Genomic DNA, 22,947 nt, shown 5'->3' with positions numbered 1-22,947 from the left:
GGGTCGATCCCACGAGGATTGTTGGCTTGGATCAAATAGTGGTAATCTTGTAAATCTTAGTTAGGCAGAAAGAAAAGTTGTTTAGTTGTTTAAATGCATAAAAGTAAAATAAAGATAATGTTACTCAGTAATTGTGAATCTAATGATAAGAAGATGGTTAAGGCTTCATAGATACTTTGTTCTTTTATATCAATACTTTCTTACTGTCTACTCCAACTGTGAATGATTTCTTCTATAGCAGGCTGTATGTGATCAACGCTGGTTTGAGCGGCCGCCCATCTTCCTCTAGGCTGAACACCAAGTTTAGTGCGCATCCAGTCTGAATGAGGGTGAAGCTCCTGCAGTTTATCCCCTTGGTGATCCTACTCAAAATGCCACAGATAAGGTCGAATCTTCTGGATCAGAGAATGCTGCGCCTCAATTCTAGCCTTTACCACAAAGACCCTAATCTCCCCATACCCCGGCTGAACTGATGTCTCGAGAAGTCTCTAACGAACTCGTGGATTAGCTGTCTAAGAGACGTATCCTCAAGCTAGTGATTCATTGATATCCGACGAAAGACGCTCGCTGAACCCATGTAGAATAGAGATAACTTTTGACGGTTCAACTCATTCATAAGGTTGAAGACCGAGGATACATCTTAGAAGAGAATCAAATACGAATTGAAATAGAACAGTAGTACTTTTATTAATCCATAAAAGTCAGCAGAGCTCCTAACCTTAACCTAGGAGGTTCAGTGACTCATGCTGATAGAAGAAATACAAAATGAAATGTAAGCGTAGGCAAGAGTCCCTAACAAGGGTGAAATCTTGTCTATATTTACTAATCTAATAACTAAGGATTCAGAAATATGATAGACTTAGGCTTGTAGTGCGAAAATCCACTTCCGAAGCCCACTTCTTGGGCGTTGAACGCCTGCTTGGGATACCTTTGTGGGCGTTGGACACCAGCTGCTCCCTTTTGGGCGTCCAACGTCAGGAAGGAGTTAGGTGACTGGCGTTGAACTCCAGTTTTGGGCCTTCATCTCCAAAGATAAGTATGAACTATTATATATTGCTAGAAAGCCTTGGATGTTAGCTTTCCATAGCCGTTAAGAACGCTCCATTTGGATATCTGTTGCTTCAGAAATGCTTGCTTGAATGCACGGAGGTAAGATCCTGACATCATCTGCTACGCTTTCCTTGCCTCTGAATCAGACTTTGTCAAAATTCTCAGATTTCAGCTAGAAAAATACCTGAAATCACCATAAAACCAATGTTCTGAAAACCGGTTCAAAATGGCCGGTCGAACCGGTCAAACTGTGAACCAGTCATAAAGACGGTTCGAACAATAAGGAAAACTGTGAAATCTGGAAACCGGAGTTGAACCGGTGAACCGGCCGGTAACCGGTCGGTCGAACCGAATCGTGAACCGGCCAGTTTTTGAGCTTCGCAGCAAAACACTGCCGTTTGGAGCTCTGAAACCCTAAATCAATGAATCAATCCCTAATTTGGCAATTCCCTTCACAGTTCACACTTTCACTTTCACAGTTCACCTTCACCATTCTCATCGAGCTTCAGAGAGAAGTAGAGAACGCCATCACGATCTCACCGGCTCACACGGCCACACGGGTTCGCCATTGCGCAGTCATCTCCGTCGCGCAGGCACCTCCGTCGAGCGTTCACCTCCGTCGGGCAGTAACCTCATTCGACTTGTCACCTCCGTTGCGCAGTCAGCTCCTTTGAGGCTTCGACCAGTCACCTCTGGCAAGCAATCACTTCCTTCGACCAGTCACCACTCAGCGTCGCTGTCTGTCTCCCACTCTCCCTACTGGCCTACTGCATGTTCGGTTGAAGCGTTGAAGGTGCCTTCGAGCTCTGAGAGAAAGCCTTCGACTTCGAGCTCTGTCGCACAACCTTCGAAGCCTCCATCGAGCAGCAGCCATCTCAACCTTCGAAGCCACCGTCTACTCCACCACTCTTGCATTCTCTGTCTCCCTCGGTGTCTCTCGGTGTCTCTGTCTCCCTTGGTCACTCGGTGTCTCTGTCTCTGCCTCTCGGTGTCTTTGTCCCTCTCCGCAACCACAATCTCTTGCATGTTCTCTGGGTAATTTTTTTTATTATCTATGAATTTATGATTGAACTCTGATATAGTGAAGCTATGTGAACTCTGATATAGTGAAGTTCTGTCAACTCTGAATTTATGATTTACTGAAATAGTGAAGCTCTGAACTCTGATTCAAGTCATTCAACTGTGAACTGATATGGTGATATAGTGATTGAATAATTGTTTTTTTTTTTTGTGAACTGTGAAGTGTGAACTGATATAGTGATATAGTGATTGAATAATTGATTGAATAATTGTTTGCCTGTTTCAACTGAACTAAGTTACTGATTCAGAACTGTGAACTTTGTATTGTTATTGGATTGGATTGTATTGTTATTGGAATGGATTGTTATTGCCTGTTTGCCTGTTTCAATTGAATAATTGGATTGGATTGTATTGTTATTGGATTGCTGGTAATGTTTAGGTATGTATTGTTGTTGTATTGTTATTGGATTGCTGGTAATGTTTAGGTATGGATGAATAATTATTGTTAGTTAAGCTGTGAACTTTGTTATTGTTACTTCACTTATTACCATCGCCGGCGCCAGCTCTGTTTCACCGGTCAGTGCTGTTCCCCCTTTTCCTCAGGATCTGCTCTGCTCTGTTCTATGCTTCTAGATTTCTTTGTTATTGGAATTTGATTTTATTTCTGGTTAGGATTGGTGATCTGAATCTTTTATTTAAAAATTATTTTTTGGTTCTTTGATTTTCAAGTTGCTTGCTGCTTCAATTTGAGGGGATTCTGAATTTTGGTTTAAACTGTGATTGAAGGTTCTTTGGTTTGGGTATTCTTTACTTTCCTGGAAGCTTAGCTTTTAATTTGTTGAGATCAAATTATTGTTTTCAACCTTGGTGATTTTTAGATATTCTTTTTTGTTGCTTTCTTTTTAAATGTTTCAATTGGTATTGTTGTGTTGTTGTTGTGATTTAAATATTCTTTTTAATTCTTTCTTTTTCTCGAATGCCCAATCAATGCTTGATTGATTGGCTTTGCTCACTGATTATATTTGATAGTAAATTTTAGATTTATAACTCTATCACTGCTTTATTGTCTGTTTGTATAGTTAAATTTTATTAAAGTTTCTTGAATTCGCACTATGTTACTGATTCAAAGTTTTTTTGAGTTTTGTTCATTGTTTGGTTGCACCGTCCCTGCTCTCGATCTCTGCCGACTTGCTGCCCCTCCTCTGTGTTGGAATTTTTTTTTGTTTCAGCTGTTGTGTTTTTGTTTCAGGTCCTGTTGTGTTTGTTGTGCAATACCTATCAATTTGTTTTACTTTTTGACTCAGCTACAGACAATATTTTCTATCTTTAACTTGTGCATTGTATATTTATATTAGACTATAATGATATTTTAATGTATTTATTTATATTTTATTTTTATTTTATTATAAAACAATTTTTTTGGTTCAACCACGATCAAACTGGTTGAACCTATGAACCAGTGAACAAGTAGCTAGAGCGGTTCGATGATCGGTTCGGTTTTCAGAACCTTGCATAAAACACAACAACACATAGTAGAATCCAAAAATGTGAATTTTGTACTAAAACCTATGAAAATATAATAAAACTTAAACAAAACATGCTAAAAACTATATAAAAATAATGGCAAAAAACGTATAAAATATCCGCTAATCAGTTCTCAATTATCATTTTTATACAAAGAATTTTCATATAAATAGTCATCTAAAATTTGATAAATCTTACTTTAAAAGAGATATAAAATTTCATGAAAAAAATAATTTATTTTTAAAATACATATTTCTTAAAATACATAGTAGATTGTAGAATAGCAGAAAAAAATTGAAATACATATCAAAAAAATTTTTTTACATCTAAAATATTTTGCAACACATCAGATTGTTTTCACAAAGCATGATTCTTGAGTTTTCTTCCTCCATGAGTTGGAATTAGAAATTTGGTTAGATAAGATTAATGATCAAATTAGTCTTTAAAAGATAAATTACCTTTTAAATTTGTTTCTAAAAAATTTTGTTAGTCAAATTTATTATTTAAAAATTATAAATTAATATTTTTGTCCTTCTGTCACTCAATTAATAATTTTTATCAAAATTGACGATATAGAACGTTAACTGATAGCATATATGATACTTAGCATGTCCAATTAGACGTTGAACTAATATATTTATGAAAATCTATCAATTTTGTGTATTTTACTAATTATATAAAATCTAATCCTAATTTAACTTAACGTCACTAAATTAATAGATTTTCATAAATATATTTATTTAATATTTAATTGAATATTGTAAAACTCCGAATTTTTTAAAATTAGATTTATAATTTATTATATTTATTTAAGATTATATTCTCAAAAATTTTTATATATAAGTTTGCAATTTCTTATTTTTAATTTAGAGTTTTAATAATTAAAAAATAATAAAAATTTTATATATACGTTAATTTGAATATTTAAATTTTAAATTTTATTTTATGAATAAAAAAATTAATTTAATTATTTTTAATTTGTGAATTAGAATATTTATTTAAAAATAATTTATAAATTTATGAATAAATAATATTTTTTTAAAAATAATTTTAAAAGATTAAAATCAATTTTCAATTAACAATTATTGCTCTATACCCTAATTGTATTATGAAAAAGTCTAGGAGGCCAGTAACTTTTGTGTTTTCTGGCCAGTACTTAACTATCAAAATAAAAGTGAGTAATCTCTCACCATTAAATATAATCTCATACCATTAAAAACATTATTAATGACCAATTAATAGTTATAAAACACCAAAATTACTAACCCTAACCTTCTTTTTGTATTATTATTATTTGTTTCCAAAAACAAATCCTAATTTACTAAACACTCCCCAAAACCTTTATGCCTAACATTTTCATTCTCTTCAACCGCCACAACCCCCTCCCTTTTCTTCCTAAACGCACACACACACCCATGGAGAGGAGAGAGCACGAGAGAGTTGAGAAGGGAGAGAGGGAGCCACGCCCTGCTACCGTCCAGTCCGTCTCGCCACCGTCGCCGTTGAGCGCTACCTGCACTGCTATTCATGCCCGCCGATCCCTTATTCAGCCGCCGTCGTTATTGTCGAGAGAAGGACGTCGTCGACGCTGGAGGAAGGAAGAACCACGTGAGAGCCAGGAGAGGAGGGAGCCTCTGCTACGTCACCGTAGTGCCTCCATCACTGCCGAACCGCCTTGCTGCTGCTAGCTCCGCCGCGTCTGGTTGCCGTCGAGGGAACCGTCACCGTCGCGACTGTGGGCATGGGCTTCGAAGGGAAGAGAACGCGATGACGAGAGGAGGAGCTGTGTCCCGCTTCTGCCACCATTGTCGCGCTCCACGGCCGCGCCAGGTCATCGTTGTTGTGGTCAGAAGCCGCCGCCGTCGCCGTCGCCGTTTGGGTCTGCCGTGGGGAGGAGCAGCGCTGACGTTGCCGGAAATCAGCTGCTGGAACCTCTGCTAGCTTGCCCTGTGCTGCTGCTTTGTCACCGGAGCTACCGTTGCTCCATCCTTTGAATTCCTTGTAGTACAGTGAGTTTTCTTGTCCCGAAACTCTTACCCGTTGTTATTCTGTTATAAGTTACTGTGGTCTTTGCCACGTTGGTACATTAGGATCAAGTTTCGGTTATTGCATGTCACGTTTAGAGTTGCGGTTGTTGCTGCGAAGGTGGAATGGAGTTATGGTTGCGGCCGCCGCTATTGTGGGCCAGGAGAAAAATGAGTTTCGACGCATTTTATGACTTTTGGGTTTTGACTATTCGAGGTAGGAGCTTTCTCTTAAACTTATTTTACTTTCAAGAATTTTTACAAGTCGATATTAATGCGAAAAATATACTTTTATGATTACGTGAGTCTTATAAATTGAATTGAATTATTTTGGGCAAATGTGATTGTTTACCTGATTGATTTACTGATTAAATGAGAATGATTGGTTAGTGGTTGCCTGATAACACTATGTTTGTTTTAGGATTGAAATATGATGAGTAATTTATAAAGTTGGGGTTTAATGATTAAGCTGGTTTCTTAATTGGTTTCTGAATTGTGATAAAATGATTATTGAGAGTTTGGACATGTTTTGATAATTGCGGCTAAATGATTGTGATTGATGGGATTGGTTGCTTGAGTTGAATTGGTGTTGTGATAATGAGTTACTGAAAATGATTTAATATTGGAATTGGTTTGATTTAATGGAAAGGATTTGAGATTTGGAAATGATTTGAAATGATTTGATATTGAAATTGGTTTGGAATTGGTTTGAATTTGAGAAATGGTTTGGTTGGGACCCGAGCAGAATGGCATAGTCCGAATTTTGGATGAGATGTCGAAAATTTTATAAGTTTTTAAGTAAAATTAAATCATTGGGATTGATTGGTGAAATGAAATGGTCTTTAAGTCTCTTTTGGAGAAAAGTCTTGAACTAAAGAAATGAGTTTTTGTTTGTTTAATTTTGGTTTAAGGATTATGTTTTTTAGGACTTTTAGGGAAAACTAACGTAATAGAAGTGAATTGGAGATTTAACTTACTTTGGTTTGGTTAATTATAAAAAGGATTATGATTTGGGTATTTAATTGAATTGAAAATGAGTTTTAGTGAATTGATATGAATTAAAGAGTGGTGTTTTGAGGATTTTAATGAAAAATAAAGTAAGGTAAGTGTGAATTTGAAAATAAAGGATTTTTCGAGTCTTTGAGAAAAAGTTTTGGAGCTTGAAAGAGAAGTTAAAGTATTCGAAATTTTATTTAGCAAAATGGAATGATTTCTGAGTCAGCGAGTCCTCTGGGAATGTTTTGAACTTAAGAATGAAATTGAAATCGATTTTGGAAACTTGGTTAACTTCAAAATGAGTTTATTTGATTGATTCTAATTACAGAGTTACGATTTGAGGACTTCAAAGAACTTAAAGTAATGAGATTGATTTTTGAGAAATTCGTAAGTGCGATAAAAGAAAAAGTTTTATGTCGAGTGAATGCTTGACTACCATTTTGAGCTGTTAAACTTCTCCGGTGAGTTGTAAACTCCCGTAATCTCCGTATGGTGTATGAGAACCAGTTTAAAATCTCTGAATGTGCTAGGGGTGGATATAACAGATTAAGTTGAGTAATTTTTCCAATAAGAATCTTGTTAAATGTAATATGATTAAAGTATGTGATATTAATTGATTGCCTGGCAAGAACGGTGGTGCCATCCCACTTGCTCAGTGTGTTGTGAATTTGTGGAGATGGTGGTTTTATCCCGCTCACGGTGAGGATGGTGGTGTTATTCCACTCGCGGTTTGACGACTATTATTCTCGTGATAAATATAAATATAAACACTTATGGTGCCGATTATGATTATGATTATGATTGAGTTTGATTATGATTCTGAGCATGATTGATTGTGAATATTATTGAAATGTCATTACTGAATTAGCAAGCATGGTTGTTTATCCCGCTTGCATGGTAAGGTTTGGGTGTTATCCCATTTGCATGATATGATTTTGAGCACAGTCTCGTGAGGACGGCAATATGTAATGCTCACTTGAGATGTTGTGCATACGACTCAGTGGAGACGGCGATACGTAACGCCCACTTGAAATCGTTTTGGCACTGGGCAAGGATGGATGTCTCATCCCGCTTGTCCATGGTTGCGCAGTGGGGACGGCGATGCATAACACCCACTTTCTCTCGGATGAAAGGTGAGATGGCACTCTCCGTTGATGTGTGATGGCACTCTTCGTTATTTGGCACAATTTATACCTCTAGGAGAAGGTGAGACGGCACTCTCCATTGAGATAATGGTACCATGATTTGTATAATTTCTCCTGGGGATGCGCACGAGAGACCGATCCGGGATGTCAACCGGATTTAGTGTCGGGTTTGGCAGATAGCTGACACGTGAGCTCATGGCCAGTAGGACAGACATGCATCATACTGCATGTGTTTGCATTTGCTTGGGTCTGCATAATTGCTTGGTTTGCCTAATTGACATCCTGTTAACTGCTAATTGTACTACTTGTTACACTTGTTCGTTTGTGCAATTGTTTAACTGTCTATGTGATTGGGACTTGTGGTTTCGGATTGTCGTAGTTTGCGTATATGTTGGGCCAGAGGCCGTGATGTGATATTGTTTTGGGCTGGAAGCTGTGATTTAGTTATGTTATATTAGATGAATCAGCGGTGAGTTTGGTGAAATTGCTTCTTTGGTATATGTAGTGAAATGCTATGATATATATTTGTTTTGATTGGAGTTTTTATTAGTTGAAATATAAATTTGAATTTTTGCTAATCAACTGTTGATCGGTAAGATTCATAAGACGAGCGATGATCACTACGGTTGAAATATATCCTCTTATGACAATTTCTAAAATTCCTTTGGTGAGACCTTGTGGTTAGGTTCTCACCCCCTACAACCCTCTGTTTTTCAGGAAATGGACGAAAAACCTGCAAAGACCTTTCTAAGTATTTCGGTTATGCTGTATCTGTTTTAATGCCTTAGTTATTATTTTCCCTCCCTATTATTTATTATTATATCTTGTAGAGAGGGATAGGAGTTGTAATGAGATATGTATAAAGTTTGGGATGTTATTTGTATGAAGGTTTCTTATTTTTATATTTGTGCGCGCGTGGACGCGCCCGCGCCGCTCTGTAATTGAAGTGTATGTATGCATGATTGTATAATAAAAGAAAATAAAAAATATTTCCAGTTTTTAGCACAAAGTAAAATGCAATGTGGTTCTTCAGTTTAGAGGCTTCCAATACGTAAAGATATATTTAAAGTCGTTGTAATACTCTTCGCTATCAGAGTGATGTAGTCGGAAGTATGACATTCTAGTAGTAAGAGTATTATAAATATACTAGGTGTCATATATGATGTGACATGTGAGTTAATCTTTTATACTATCAATCAATCGTTGATGAAAATCGTTAATTAAGTGATTAAAAAATAAAAATAATTAATTTATAATTTAGAAAGACCGATTTAATTGATAATATCTTTTAAAAACACATACATTTAAAAAAAAAATCATTTTTTAAGGATTAATTTAACTGATTAGTTAATTACTCCATCCTTATCATTGTTACCAAGTCTTTGCTTGATTCACGGGCGCGGCTACTGAAACTAATCGTACATTGACTGAAGCACGTCGGTAAAATGGTAATAATGGCCATTACTTAAAACCATTTAAGATCCAAAATCCAAGCAGCCAAATTCTCATCTCTGATCTTCTGTTCTGTTCGATTCTGAAACCCTACTGATCCTCAGCAGAAAATGTTAGTCAATTCTTGTCACATTCCAACATATGCGCCCTGCGCTGTTGCAGCATATACGTGCAAGAAAATTAATTCATTAGTTTATAAGCCATTTCTTTTCTTTTTTGTAGAAACAAACTATCGTGGATATTGGATAGCAGTGACTAACTTCGGACATTATTGTTTTCTGTTTTACACCACGACGCACACTGTTTTTAGAGGGGGAAAAAAAAAGGGTAATGCAATTATGATGTCACAGAATTTGCCACTGCCACTACTACTTCTCTTTTGTTTCTTTTGCTCACCCATACTTATCCAAGGATCAAATCAAGATGAAAGAAAGGTAATAAGATCATCCTTCCAAATGAAGGAGATCATTTTTATTTGCTGTTGCATTTGGTTTTTGTGGGGTACCACATTATTGCTAATGGCATTAATTTATAATGGTTCTCACACTAATTGGTTTCTAACAGCCGTACATTGTATACATGGGAGAATTACCAGAGACAAGAAGTTATGCCGTGGAAGACCACCACCATAATCTACTGACTGCAGCGATTGGAAAGTAAATAATCTTAATTAGGCAGTGAATCTTACATAATATGTTACGTTACACTTCTTGGTTTTAGAATAACCGTCAATTTAGATAATATAAACCCACGTTACAAAATCCATATCACATAGATTGTGTTTTAAATATCATTTTATTCAAGCTAACAGTTGCTTTAAATAATAGAGTAATTCATCAACGTTTCTTGTTATATTCCACAGCAAGAAATTAGCGAGAGTGTCGAAAATACATAGCTATGGAAAGAGCTTCAACGGATTCGTTGCGCGACTTTTGCCACATGAAGCAAAGAAACTGCAAGGTAATAATGATGGTAACATTTAGTCACAGAACTAGTGTATAGTTAATCCATCAATGTGTTTGATGTTAATTCGCATTATTATGTTTATGATGCATGCACAGAGGAGGAGAATGTGGTATCTGTGTTCCCAAACACACGGCAAAAACTACACACGACAAGGTCTTGGGATTTCATAGGAATGACCAAGAAAGTGAAGAGACGCAGCAACATAGAGAGCCACATCATTGTGGGTGTGCTAGATACAGGTAACACTAGTAACTTAGTAAGGAAGAAATTAAAAAATAATGGATGATGAAAAAGTGTTGGCTCTATTGAAACAGGAATATGGGTTGATTGCCCCAGTTTCAACGATAAAGGGTATGGACCTCCACCACGACGATGGAAGGGCAAATGTGTTACGGGAGCCAACTTCACTGCTTGCAACAAGTATGCATATATTTTCACTTAATATCTATCTCTATCTATTAATTAATAATTGATTACAGTAGATTATGTATGCACTAAGCTAGAGTGGATAAAAGAAACATTTTTTTTAAATTAATTTGAAGACCACTATTCAAATAAAGATATTTTTATATAAAAATAATAATTGAGATATTGACAGTGTTATATTAATAGTTTAGTCAAATATATTAAATTGTTTAAAAAATTTTATAATTATTAGTTTCATACAAATATCTTCATGTGAATGATTACTTAATTTAGTCTATATACTTCATATTTTTATAATTCACGAGAAAAAATGTAGCCATCAATGTTAAAATTTAATTATTAGAATCATACAACAAGCTATTATGCTTATTAGTTTTTGAATGGATGATCCAAGGTTTACTAATTTTCTATAATATTCCGTTTTGTAGAATAATTAAGCCCATTGTGATGGAAATTTTTGCATGGGTTTTCATACAACGTTGACTCCATTCTCCCATGTGCAGCAAGGTGATCGGAGCAAAATACTTCAACCTGGACCCAGTCAGCCAAATGCCCGACAACATCAGCCCGGCGGACGACCAGGGCCACGGCACTCACACTTCCTCCACGGCTGCGGGCGTAGCCGTGGAGGATGCAAGCCTCTACGGCATTGGCAAAGGCACTGCACGTGGTGGCGTCCCGTCTGCCCGCATTGCCATGTACAAGGTTTGCTGGACTGTTGGATGCAGCGACATGGACATGCTTGCCGGCTTCGACGAGGCCATTGCTGATGGCGTCAATTTAATTTCGGTCTCAATTGGAGGGCCTTCCAGGGAGTTCTTCAATGACCCTATTGCAATTGGTGCATTCCATGCTATGAAGAGAGGGATTCTCACTTCTTGCTCTGCCGGCAATGACGGTCCTCACCTTTCCACTGTTGAGAATGTTGCTCCTTGGATACTGACGGTGGCTGCTTCCACCGTTGATAGACAGTTCACGACGGTGGTATCCTTGGGGAATGGCAAGAACACCACAGTGAGTACTACTAATTAGCATATATTCAACTTTAATTTATTGGTAATTTAATTTATCGGTAATGTTAAGAAGATAATAACTAAAATTACCTTATTTAATATAGCATCTATCATTACATATTTATCATATCTAAAATCCAATATAAATTATTCTAGTGGTTAGCTCACTAGTCTCCTCAAGCAAGCGTCGCGGATTCGAATCCCGCCTTGTATATGTAGCATTTGATTGGTTAACGACAAACCCTTAATTAAAATCCGATTCACCACAGATTAGATCTTAGTCTATTGGGTTGGGGATACCATGAGAAACAAAATTTATCACATCTAAAATTACATAATTATTTTAGCGGTAATTTACAAATGCTAAATAAAGTATCTAGAATGTCTGGGTTGATTTTCTATTATTGTCCAAACATTATTGTAATTCTATACTCTCTGTAACTAACGAGAAATTCTTGTATCGTATTAAAAGGAAAATAGTGTTATTCTGGCTTATTAATCCATCTATTTATAAGTTAAATGTATGTAATAATAACAGATGCAGATGATAAGTACTTACATTCTAGCTAAAAGGTAATAGATAATTGGATGCACAAAAATTACTTTCCAAAAAATCTTAATTAAGCACTGAGTGGTTATTACAAGTAGCTTATTTGGAAGTTTGTTTTGTAGGGACTATCTATCAATACCTTTTGCCCCGAGCAAAAGATGTACCCGTTGACTAATGGAGTGCTTGCTGCTAACGGAACTGGAGATGGCTATGGCAATCCAATGTATTGTTACTGAACCCTGATGCGATTTAAAAGAACTTGTGTATTTATCTAATAATAAATTATTATGATGCAGTTCTTGTGATTATGGGACATTACAGAAGGACAAGGTGCAGGGAAAGATAGTGTACTGCCTAGGGGGAATGGGTAATCAAGACTTGATCATCAAAGAATTGGGTGGAGCAGGGACTATCATAGGCCTTGATAACAGAATAGATGACTCCTACAACGTAGTTATTCCAGCTACGTTTGTTGAAGCCAATACTGATGGCAGAGACATTGATCTCTACATCAATTCCACAAAGTACGTTTACCCTCAAAATCCTCTTAATTCAAAACTGCCCACATTACACTATGTGATTACTAGTGAAATTTTAAATTACAAGAATTTGGATATGCGGTTAGGATGGCTCTAATTAGAGAACCAATACATTTCCAACAATCAGCCAACAATTTCTTTCCGTCAACAGGAGAAAGAGAGAAAAGAAAAAGAGAGTAAAAAAAGCATTTATATAAAAAATGCTATTTGCACATCAAAATTAGCTAATATGTATTTGTATACAAATATATGTGTAGTTTAATTACACTTTTAGTAAAATTGCAAATTGGTCCCTACATTTTAAAAGTTTGTAATTGGGTCTTTAAAGAAAATTAAAATTTGTAATTTAGTTCCGTCGTTCAAAAAGTGTTTGATTTAACAGAATATTCTCAGCATTTTCTCTATTTTAATAGAATATTCTCAGCATATGCTGAGAATATTCTGTTAAATTAACACTTTTTGAACGGTAAGGACTAAATTGCAAATTTTAGTTCTTTTTAGGGACCCAATTACAAACTTTTAAAGTGTAGGAACTAATTTATAATTTCACTAAAAGTGTAAGGACCAAATGTGTAATTTAATCTTTAATTTATTTTTAATGTGTATTTTATATATTAATATATATTCTATGATGGCTGATTTTGGTTGGTGATTTTGATGTATACCTAGCAGCTGAATTTATTATTTATATATATCATCACTCTTTTTAAGTAACGATAAAAATTCACTAACTTGAGGGAACCTATGCGAAAATTTGATATCAGGGATGCTACAGCAGTGATACACAAGACAACGAGTACAAAGATCCCTGCTCCATTTGTTGCTTCTTTCTCATCAAGAGGCCCTCAATTTATCAACCCAAACATCCTCAAGGTGATTCTTGTCCACGTCCCTATCTTGCAACCATGCGTTTGATTTTGCTTGGTTGGTTTCTAAACTTGTTTACATTGAATATATTGCAAAGCCTGACTTGGCTGCTCCAGGACAAGACATTCTGGCTGCATTTTCCAAATTGGCAACAATAACAGGGTACCCTCAAGACTCACGTTATGAAGTTTATAATATATTATCAGGGACATCAATGGCTTCCCCACATGCCATTGGAGCTGCTGCCTATGTCAAATCTTTCCACCCTGATTGGAGCCCTGCTGCAATTAAATCAGCCCTCATGACCACTGGTGAGAATTTCCTATCCAACACCTGACAAGTAAAGTAACATTTTTAGGTTTTATAATTTCAAAGCCTTTTCTTTGTTTACTTTTTAAGAGTGTTTTTAATTAAATTACAATGACAATTTTGATAAAATACACACACATAAGTATGTCCATATATTTTAAAAGTTGCATATCTAACTAGAAATGAAAATTTTCTCGAATGCTTTTGAACGAGTTAGAAAAGGTTCTTATTCTAATGCATATTAAAAATGTCTAGAGATACGGAAAAAGTAAATGCAATATTTTGTGGGTCTCCTCTTTATTTTTCTTTATTTTTTTTTGTGTTTATTCTGTATACTATTTACGGTTTCAATTTGTCTATGAATGTGAATCTAAAAACCCTATACCCTAAAAGGGTATACTTCCCCTTTAAAAGCGAATTCAAACGCACTATAATTACAACGAAAAAAACTATTTATTCTTTGGTGCATCACACTAAATTTTATTTCCTAATCCAACATTTTCATCTCCACGATTCAGCTACCCCCTTGAAAACAAGCGATAATTTCTCGGAGCTGGCAGCTGGGGCAGGACAGATAAACCCAGCTGGAGCAGTTCATCCTGGCTTAGTTTATGACATTAGAATTGACTCCTATGTCGCCTTCCTATGCAAGCAAGGCTACAACGCCACCAACATTGGCATGCTTATAGGAACCAAGAATTTTGACTGCGCAAGCGCCAAGCTCGCGCAAGGCACCGATGGACTCAACTACCCCACCGTGCATCTCCAGCTTATGTCTGCTAATGAAAAGATTTCCGCAGTCTTTCATCGGAGAGTGACTAATGTAGGATATGGGACCGCAACATATAAAGCTAAAGTTACAGCACCTGAGGGTGTTTCAGTTCAGGTGATCCCAGATACGTTGGTGTTTAGTGGATTGCATCAAGAGCTGTCGTTTAAAGTTGTCTTAAAGGGGCCACCAATGGCGAACGAGACACGGGTGTCGACTGGATCAATTGAATGGCAAGATTCTAAACACAACGTCAGAAGTCTCATACTCGTATACAAACCAATGTTGTAAAGCGGCAGAAGGCACATTTCAAAACATAGGATTTCATAACTTATGTATTTAGTCCCGAACAGTTCTGATATTTTGCTTTCATTGTAAACATTTAGGTTAGTTATATGGTTTAGCCTAATGAATTTTAGTGCACGAATGATCAAATCTTTCTGCTTGCGAATTGTGAACGACATGAACCCATGCATCACTCCATTTTTTCTCCCTATCGGTCTGTTAACAGATGATAACCATTCTAATTAAGTTGTTTGCAGCAAGAACGTTTGTTGAGCCATATCACCGGGTGCGGGTGAAACGGGACACTTGAACATTGCTAAATTGCTGGCGGAAATGCGCTCCTAAAATGGACCAACCGTTATGTTAAATAACTTTTAAAAGTAATATGACTCAGACTTGGTGATTGTACAAGGCATGCAATAAATAGGATTAACTGCTCAAAGCCTTAAACATAGTAAAGTTCGAGAATCCGGATGATAATATCTAATCGACTACCAATAAAACAACTCAGCTGGTTTCGCTACTTCACAAAACCAACGATCCCACTTTTTCTCTTCCCTTGGGAGGATAATCCTCCCAGTAAGGAATTTGATAACAGAGAAGGAAAGCGTGTAAAAAACCCATACAAAAAAAAGGCTTAAACTCTACCAAAGTGCTATATATGTTTTGGTCTTCATTCTGGTCCCTCAACGGTCAACGGATATAGTTAACATGTACTCGCCTTAATTTTTCCATCAGGTCATAAGCAGGTGCGAACTGTGAAAGCTAGTAATGGTGCACATTTGATCCATAAGATTATATTGAGAAGTCAACAATGCATTCCGGACTGTCGGTTATGGATGCTCTTAAACCTAGTTAGTTCTTTTCTCCTCTTTCTTGCCTCTGCCGCAGCAACAGCATCCACTACATTTTTACCTGAGCATAAGACTTTTGTTTGTTGCTTTTCCTGCGGAGAAGTTGCAGTGTGAGATGTTGTTGAAGACAGAGATAACTTAGGAACAGAATGTAGTTGAAGCTCGAGGTCGTGTTCTTGTTCTTGCTCTTGCTTGACAGCAGATACATGCCCATTATGATCAAGTGAAGGTCCATGGAAGTTCCCTATAATGTGACTTCCAGTTTTCTGCTCAGCTCCATTCAATGGAAACATTATAGTTGTGTGGCCAGCATCATGAGTTGATCTGGCCTCTGTCCACCCAGAAGCTACAGTTTTAGCTTTCATTGGTAGATCTGGTTGATAATCCACAGTTGCCGCTGTATTCAAAGACAAAGAAGAACTACACTGTTTACCTAGAGAAAGTTCATCTCGTTTATCAATTAGGCCAATGGAAGGTGGGGCTGGTTGTCCATTTCCAAAATCTGGAAGAGGGAATAACCAGGGACATGGTACCATGTATAATGGATTTTGTGTCCTATTGTCATTTGCAAGGCTATTTTGCTTGTGAAATGAGCCGGTCTCAGAAGAGCACGGCAGAGAAACAGTAGGCGGAACGGGAATGGAACTAAATGGTTGATGTTGTACTTGAACTGGATTAGAAGACTGAATGATGGGAGGCCAAAATAATTGTGTAACTGGAAAATGGTTACAAACGAACCATGGGGCATTACCAGATAAATTTGTTACCTCGGCCATAGATGATTCCTGTTCAACAGGAGCTTTGTCTACCTCACTGTTTATTGTCTTGGCTATCTGCAAACGGAACCCAGTATTTATCTACTAGTTTTGCAAGCAAGAAGATTATGCTCTTGTGAATCTCTTAATAGCAGAATATCTTACTTGTGCCTTTAAATGCTTATTTGTAGTCTCCAAAGACTGATACTCTTTCAAAGCCATTTCCTTCTCCTTGTCACCAGAAATTTTATAAATGTGGAGTGAAGATCAGACAAACATCCAATAATAATAATAATAATATCTTAGAGAGTGCCTCATCCATGAAAATGAAGAAAAGTGGTGAACAATACCGTACCTCAACTATGCTAGATGTACACAAAAATTAACCACTAAAATCAGTCACCAGAGTAGAATACATATTGGAATACAAAATATACATTAAAAATAAATTAAATTATACATGTATTTGTACACAAATACGTGATGGCTGATTTTGGTGTATAACTAACATATTTGCCGTACCTTCTTCAGGTTTTCGTTCTCCAACACTAAATTGGAAGCTTTTCTGGTTAAATCTTCGCACAGAGCCTGAAGCAAACCAACAAACAAACATGAAAAAAAAAAATAAACTACTCAATCTTCCAAATAAACAATAACCCGTCAGAACAATTAGACACTTGCAAGAATACTTCTTTCTTTTTCTCTGTTCTCTTCTATGTCAGTTTAGAAATATCCGTGTATCAGGTGTCTTCTATATTTACTCATTTACACAAGTAATATGGAACGAAATCTACAGTGTCACCTTTACATAGAAATTAAACTGTCTATAAATCGAAATTTTCATGTGAAAGTTATGCTTGAAAGGTTTTGCTAATTAAAAGGATAGATTACCTTGCATAATACATAGCATGCCAATATTGCATTTATTCCAAATAGGCATACCAATACAGACATTACTCACTTACATCACAGATATGGTTTTATATTTAGTTTTGATGACTTCTTTAGTTTGGGAATGAAGGACGTATCACATTTATTTAAAACTAGGTTTCTGCATGCCCAACTATTAATATAATCAAAATAAGACTTGTTATTGTTACTATGCGCTATGGGAAAGTACATGCATAACCACGTTAACTTCAGGTCACATATCACGCCCATTTATGGTTCATTACCAACAATGATGCTTCATGTAATTTGCATTCTAAAGTTTCTGTCATTTTGGTTACTGGCACACAAGGACTGTGGCTATTCTCCACGTTTGAAGGATGTTAAAATAAATAATTGCTGTTCTGGACTGTGGATACATTCATTTGCCTCAAGAAATGTGTAGATCATCATCAATTAATAGTGTGAATCAATAATGTCCAATTAACTGTGTCAGAGAGGGAATGAATAATAAATCAGCTAATGTAAAGATCCTTCCTGAAATGGAAGAAATGATAAAAAAGAACAGGCAATATAAGTTGACAAATAAACTACGTGGTCAACAATAAAACATGAAGCCAAGATTGGTAGTACTGCAAAACACACCAAGCATTGGCTAAGAGCGTGTTTGGTCAAGATTTTATGCAGTCTATAAGCAAAACACCTGTCTACGACGGATTGTCTGCCTAGCTGACTCTCTATTTGCCAATATTCTGCGAATCCTCCGTGCTTCTTTTTCTTCCTAAACAAACAGCCAATTAGATTTCAAGTGCCAAACCAATGCAGTGGAGGAAAATTCAAGCTTTCTTATACCTCAGTTAAATTACGCCTTGACTTGCTGCAGCGAACCGCAGAGTAACTAGTAGTCTTCAGTGAATCAGCATCCTGCTCCATCTTCATATGTCTTGCACAGTCATCCTGCCTCCCTTCTCTTTGTTCAGAATTACAAGCAACTGATCGTTCATCTAGCTGCTGGCGTGCAATAGCTTCTCCCTGCCAAAATTAAACCAACAAAGCTGGTTGGTAAAATGTGGTGTTAACAAAAACAGTATTATTAAAAGGGAAATACAACATATTAGATCAATATTGGTCATCAAATTGGAGGAAGAATAAGAATGCAACATTATCCAGGGCTGTCTACTTTTTTGTAGCTGTTTTTATGAATAGTTTCTCGTTGTATGAAGCCTTTTTCCAAATTGTACTATTTCTAAATTCTACATGAAATGTTACAACTTGGTAATACTCTTGATTAAAGGGTGTGTTCTACAGTTAATTGACTTATCCATTTTCATTCAAAGTAAAAAGAAAGAATAAATTAAATGATTTATCCAAGTTAAGTGAAGTTATTTGTTTTTTTCTTCCAGAAAATGTAGGGGCAAGATTGTTTATCAATAATAAGCAATAATACTAGAATAAGGAAATCATAAGGAGATGCAGAAAGTTTACTTAGGCATGACACACTTCACCAAGGCTGTGTTTTGAAGTGAAGCTGGGATTGAGAAATATTATAAAAAATTGAAACTTAGTCCCATTCCCCGTCCCCTGTCCTAGTCCCAAGAAAGAAACAACCGCAACTTAAACGACGTCATAGATTGATAGCCCCGAATATTCATATATTATAATAACAAAATATATATAATTTAGGTTACAAATTCTATACATATTTTAACTGGTTTTCTTCAAATGGACGAAGCTAGCTATGATGAAATTGCTATTGTGCCCTTGAGCTTTTCTCCTTTTGCATGTTTCCTAAATTTAACAAACATGAAAGGTTAAATCCACACACTAAAAAGAGACTACGCATTCTTCTTCATCTCTAAATAAGGTTAAGGAATTGCACCCCAATACCAATCTCGTTCATAATCGTGTTCTTTTCTTAGATAACAGTTTTGATCAATTATGGAAAACTAATCCGACTTCACACGTCAGAAACTTGAAATAGTAATAGTAACTTGACTCAGCTTCACTTCGTTCGTTGGCATAAGGAATAAATTGATTAATGTTATTTCCCATATAGTTTATCTGTATTTGTTGTTGACGCGTGCTTCTATAGTAATATTTATTTTTTCAAAATATTGACTATTTCTCATGCGTTTAACTGTTAAATTCTGATTAGATTCTCGTGATTAAATAAAATCAAAGAGTATATAATCAAGTAATTAGTTAACAGAGAAAACAAAGTCGTTAAAAACAAAACACTAACCCCGGAGGGAGGGGCAGAGCGGGAGAGATCCAAGTGCGAGTGGCGCATGAAGTGTGGTGCGTCAGGGAAACGAGAGCCGGTGGTCTCGCGCATGGCGAGGTGCGCCAAGTCGGCGAGAGTCTCTGCCGCTTCAATTTCCGTCTTAACGAGGTGATCCGCACAGTGCTCCTCCCACGCAGACGAAGAAGACGACCGCTTATCTGTTTCCATCCCCTCCACGGTGAAACAAACAACAGAAAAAAAAAAGTGTAACCGTGCAAAGGTGGTGAAGTGAAAGAGATAGTGCGAGGGAAGAACCGAACAAATAAAGAGTGTGAGGGAGAGAGGGGAGGAAATGGAATGGTATGTATGAGTTTGTTCAGTGGCTACCGGAAGAGCGGGGGGCCACAAGGAGTGTGCGAGTGCCACGTGTTTTATATTCACAAGTGGACATCTTCGATAATAAGCGGCCATGTATCTTGGACTGCCACGTTTCATTCAGCTTGCCCACGTAGGAGATCTGACGCACTTGCAATTTTCCAAAAGTCGGCTTATTCCTTCCCTTCTTTTCTTGCCTCCTCAGTCCTTCCCCTTCATTCCAGTTTCCACCTTCAGTCATACATTACTCAAAATACCTTTTCAGACTATAATAGTGTCAATTCAAAGTATCTGGACTAAAATTTCAGAAATTAAAAAATTATATATTTTGGCGTCTCATCATCTTCTTTAACGCAAAAAAACTCCAACACTCAAATTACTTTAATATCCTTGAAGTAAAGAGAGTGAAATGAGTGTCTTGTTCTTTTGTTCTTCCGTCTTCAGTTAGAAACTTTAATTTATAGTCCCTGGAGGTGAATTATCCGTTGTTTATTTTCGAGATCTTAGGAACGTTCGAAATATGGGGAAGAAGTTTCTTACGGTGGACAGTTATCATTTTTTAATTTGTTTAATTTCACCGAGGTGTAACTCAGTTTTGCCGTTGTATTTGAGATACGGAAGATAGCCCTCAAATTTTTTTTTCAAGATATGAAATTTTATTAATAAATTGTAATAAAGTAATATTAGTCCATGTTTGAACTCTAGCAAGGATAAGGTGGGCATTAACCCAAAGAAAAAGCATGAGAATAACCTAAAAAGAAATAAAAAGGAAAACTAACAATAACTTGTCTTAAGGTGAAATTCTTCGTTTATGTTGTGTGCCTCTTCCCAAATAGCAGCCGGTTCACTCCTTTTGCCATAAAAAAGCCATTGTTTCTAGATATCCAAATCCTCCATAGCACCATCGCAAGAAGATTTCGTTGCTTCTTATTAAAACTCTCTTGTTTTATCTTTACCTGCATCTCCCTCCACTAATTGCCAAAACTATCCTCTGCATCCACTCTATTTGGACTGTTGAACAAGAACCCCATGTGATTCCACACTTGCCGCGAGTAAATGCAATTAAGCAAACAGTGGGTCAAAGTCTCGTCCTCCATTTCGCATCTTGGGCATATCGCAGGGACAGCTTGAATGCGGGTGTGCAGTCGGTGCCTCACCGGAAAACCATTATGGAGAGCTTTCTAGGTAAAGACCTTAACTTTAGCTGGACAGTCAAGATCCCAAATCGAATTCCATATATTTTTGTCTCCGAAAATTGGTGGAAGACGTTCGAGTGGCGGGTGAAAAAAATTGAAGCATACCTCATATCCTAATCTTACAGAGTAAGAACCCCTTTTTCTCTGTACCAAATCAAGTTATCTTTTTTTTAATGTTTATTTGAAGTATTTCCTGTGTAATTTCTGATGTGAAGTTGTTGGCTATAAGATGCTCATTCTAATTACCTTCCTCAATGATGAGTTGAGAGACCCAAATTAAGCTTGGATTAGGCTCCTGATTCTGTCTCAGTGTCAATGGTCCTTGTCTTCCATTCCAGCAATCTTCCCAAATCTTCACTGCTGATCTCCTCCCAATCTGCCAGAAAATCCCTTTTTTCATAACCTTTCTCCCTTCTAATAGACTCCTCCAAGCCCATGACGGATTGTATCCAATGTCAGCTTTTAGAAATGAAGAATGTCTAAAATACCTGCTTCTGAATACTTTAGTCACTAGGGAATTTGGTCTGGTCATCAATCTCCATCCCTGTTTTCCTAGCATGGCAAGATTAAAAGCGTTTAGATCCTTAAACCCCAATCCTTCTTGATTTTTTGGTCTACACAGTGTGTCCCACTTAATCCATTGAAGTATCTTTTCTCCTTGTTTCTGTCCCCACCAGAATTGCATAAGCAGTCTCTGAATTTCTTCTATAAAATTTTCAGGTAGTTTAAAGCACCCCAAAGTGTATATCGGGATAGCCGTACCCACAGATTTAATTAGAACTTCACGACCGCTAACCGACAGTAACGATCTTTTTCAGTGCTGTAATTTTTTTGTAACTTTATCTTTGACATATGCAAATGTTGCTTTTTTTTTATTTCTGGATTGTTGTTGGTAAACCCAGGTATTTTTCTTGAGCGCCAACATTCGGGACTTGAAGGATGGCTGCAAAGGTTTCCCTCTCTGATTGCGGTGTATTCCGACTGAAAAACACAGCAGATTTATTCAGGTTCACCTCTTGTCCACTTATACTGTTGTAGTCATTCAACACCTGCATTATATTTTGGCATGCCTGAGAATTTGCTTTGCTGAAAATTATAGAGTCATCTGCGAAAAACAAATGTGTAATAGTAGGGCAACTACTGTTTAATCTGATCCCGACAATATTATTATTCTGTTCTCTTCTGTGTAGCAAGTGGGAGAGTCCCTCTGCGCAAAGAATGAAAAGATAGGGTGAAAGAGGATCCCCTTGTCGGAGACCTCTTGTAGGTTTAAAGAAACATTTAGGTTGACCATCCACAGTAACAGAATAGGAAACAGTAGTTACACACTCCTTCATCCATCCTATCCACCGATCACAAAATCCCAATTGACTCATAACCTTCCATAGGAAGCACCATTCCACCTTGTCATATGCTTTGCTCATGTCGAGTTTCAAAGCTAGATCCCAATCACTAAATTTTTTATTCTTCAAAAAATGCATGTACTCATGTGCTATTAGGACATTGTCACTAATCAACCGCCCCTTTATGAATGCACTCTGGTTATCACTAATTATCCGATTCATGATAAATTGTATACGATGTATCAAGACCTTCGAAATAATTTTATAGAAGACTGAGCTTAAACTGATAGGTCGTACCTGTGACATAGTAGCAGCTTCAGGTATTTTAGGAATAAGACAAATGAGTGTATGATTGAAAGACCTCAGCATTCTTCCTC

General features: G+C 36.7%; 2 protein-coding genes and 1 long non-coding RNA gene across 4 annotated transcripts; 2 read left to right on the top strand and 1 right to left on the bottom strand.

The window, feature by feature from the left end:
- Positions 1-4,823: 4,823 nt before the first annotated feature.
- Positions 4,824-8,748, top strand: LOC148561881 (uncharacterized). Its single transcript, XR_002348913.2, has 3 exons — positions 4,824-5,603; positions 5,718-5,835; positions 8,477-8,748. It is a non-coding gene; the product is annotated as an uncharacterized LOC148561881 (long non-coding RNA).
- Positions 8,749-9,321: 573 nt separating this feature from the next.
- LOC107648262 (subtilisin-like protease SBT4.15) lies at positions 9,322-15,077 on the top strand. Its single transcript, XM_016352199.3, has 11 exons — positions 9,322-9,645; positions 9,776-9,867; positions 10,074-10,171; positions 10,273-10,416; positions 10,492-10,597; positions 11,107-11,617; positions 12,289-12,389; positions 12,463-12,690; positions 13,470-13,578; positions 13,670-13,883; positions 14,400-15,077. The coding sequence occupies exons 1-11, from the start codon at positions 9,322-9,324 to the stop codon at positions 14,939-14,941; spliced, it is 2,469 nt and encodes an 822-aa protein (XP_016207685.3). The 3' UTR covers positions 14,942-15,077.
- A 261-nt stretch (positions 15,078-15,338) lies between these two features.
- Positions 15,339-20,267, bottom strand: LOC107648841 (Basic-leucine zipper (bZIP) transcription factor family protein). 2 transcript variants are annotated; one of them, XM_016352652.3, is made up of 6 exons: positions 19,675-20,267; positions 18,285-18,464; positions 18,136-18,213; positions 17,067-17,132; positions 16,710-16,775; positions 15,339-16,622 (listed from the first exon to the last, which is right to left on the bottom strand). In XM_016352652.3, exons 1-6 carry the CDS (start codon positions 20,149-20,151, stop codon positions 15,744-15,746), a joined length of 1,746 nt encoding a protein of 581 aa, XP_016208138.2. In that variant the 5' UTR covers positions 20,152-20,267; the 3' UTR covers positions 15,339-15,743. The 2 variants fall into 2 exon arrangements, with proteins under 2 accessions (XP_016208138.2, XP_088345560.1); XM_088489434.1 differs by having other exon boundaries at positions 16,710-16,769.
- Between the last annotated feature and the right edge of the window lie 2,680 nt (positions 20,268-22,947).

Source organism: Arachis ipaensis, chromosome B6 (assembly GCF_059453495.1).
Source record: "Arachis ipaensis isolate K30076 ecotype BB chromosome B6, ASM5945349v1, whole genome shotgun sequence".
NCBI lineage: Eukaryota > Viridiplantae > Streptophyta > Magnoliopsida > Fabales > Fabaceae > Arachis > Arachis ipaensis.
This window is presented reverse-complemented; position numbering and strand designations above follow the sequence as displayed.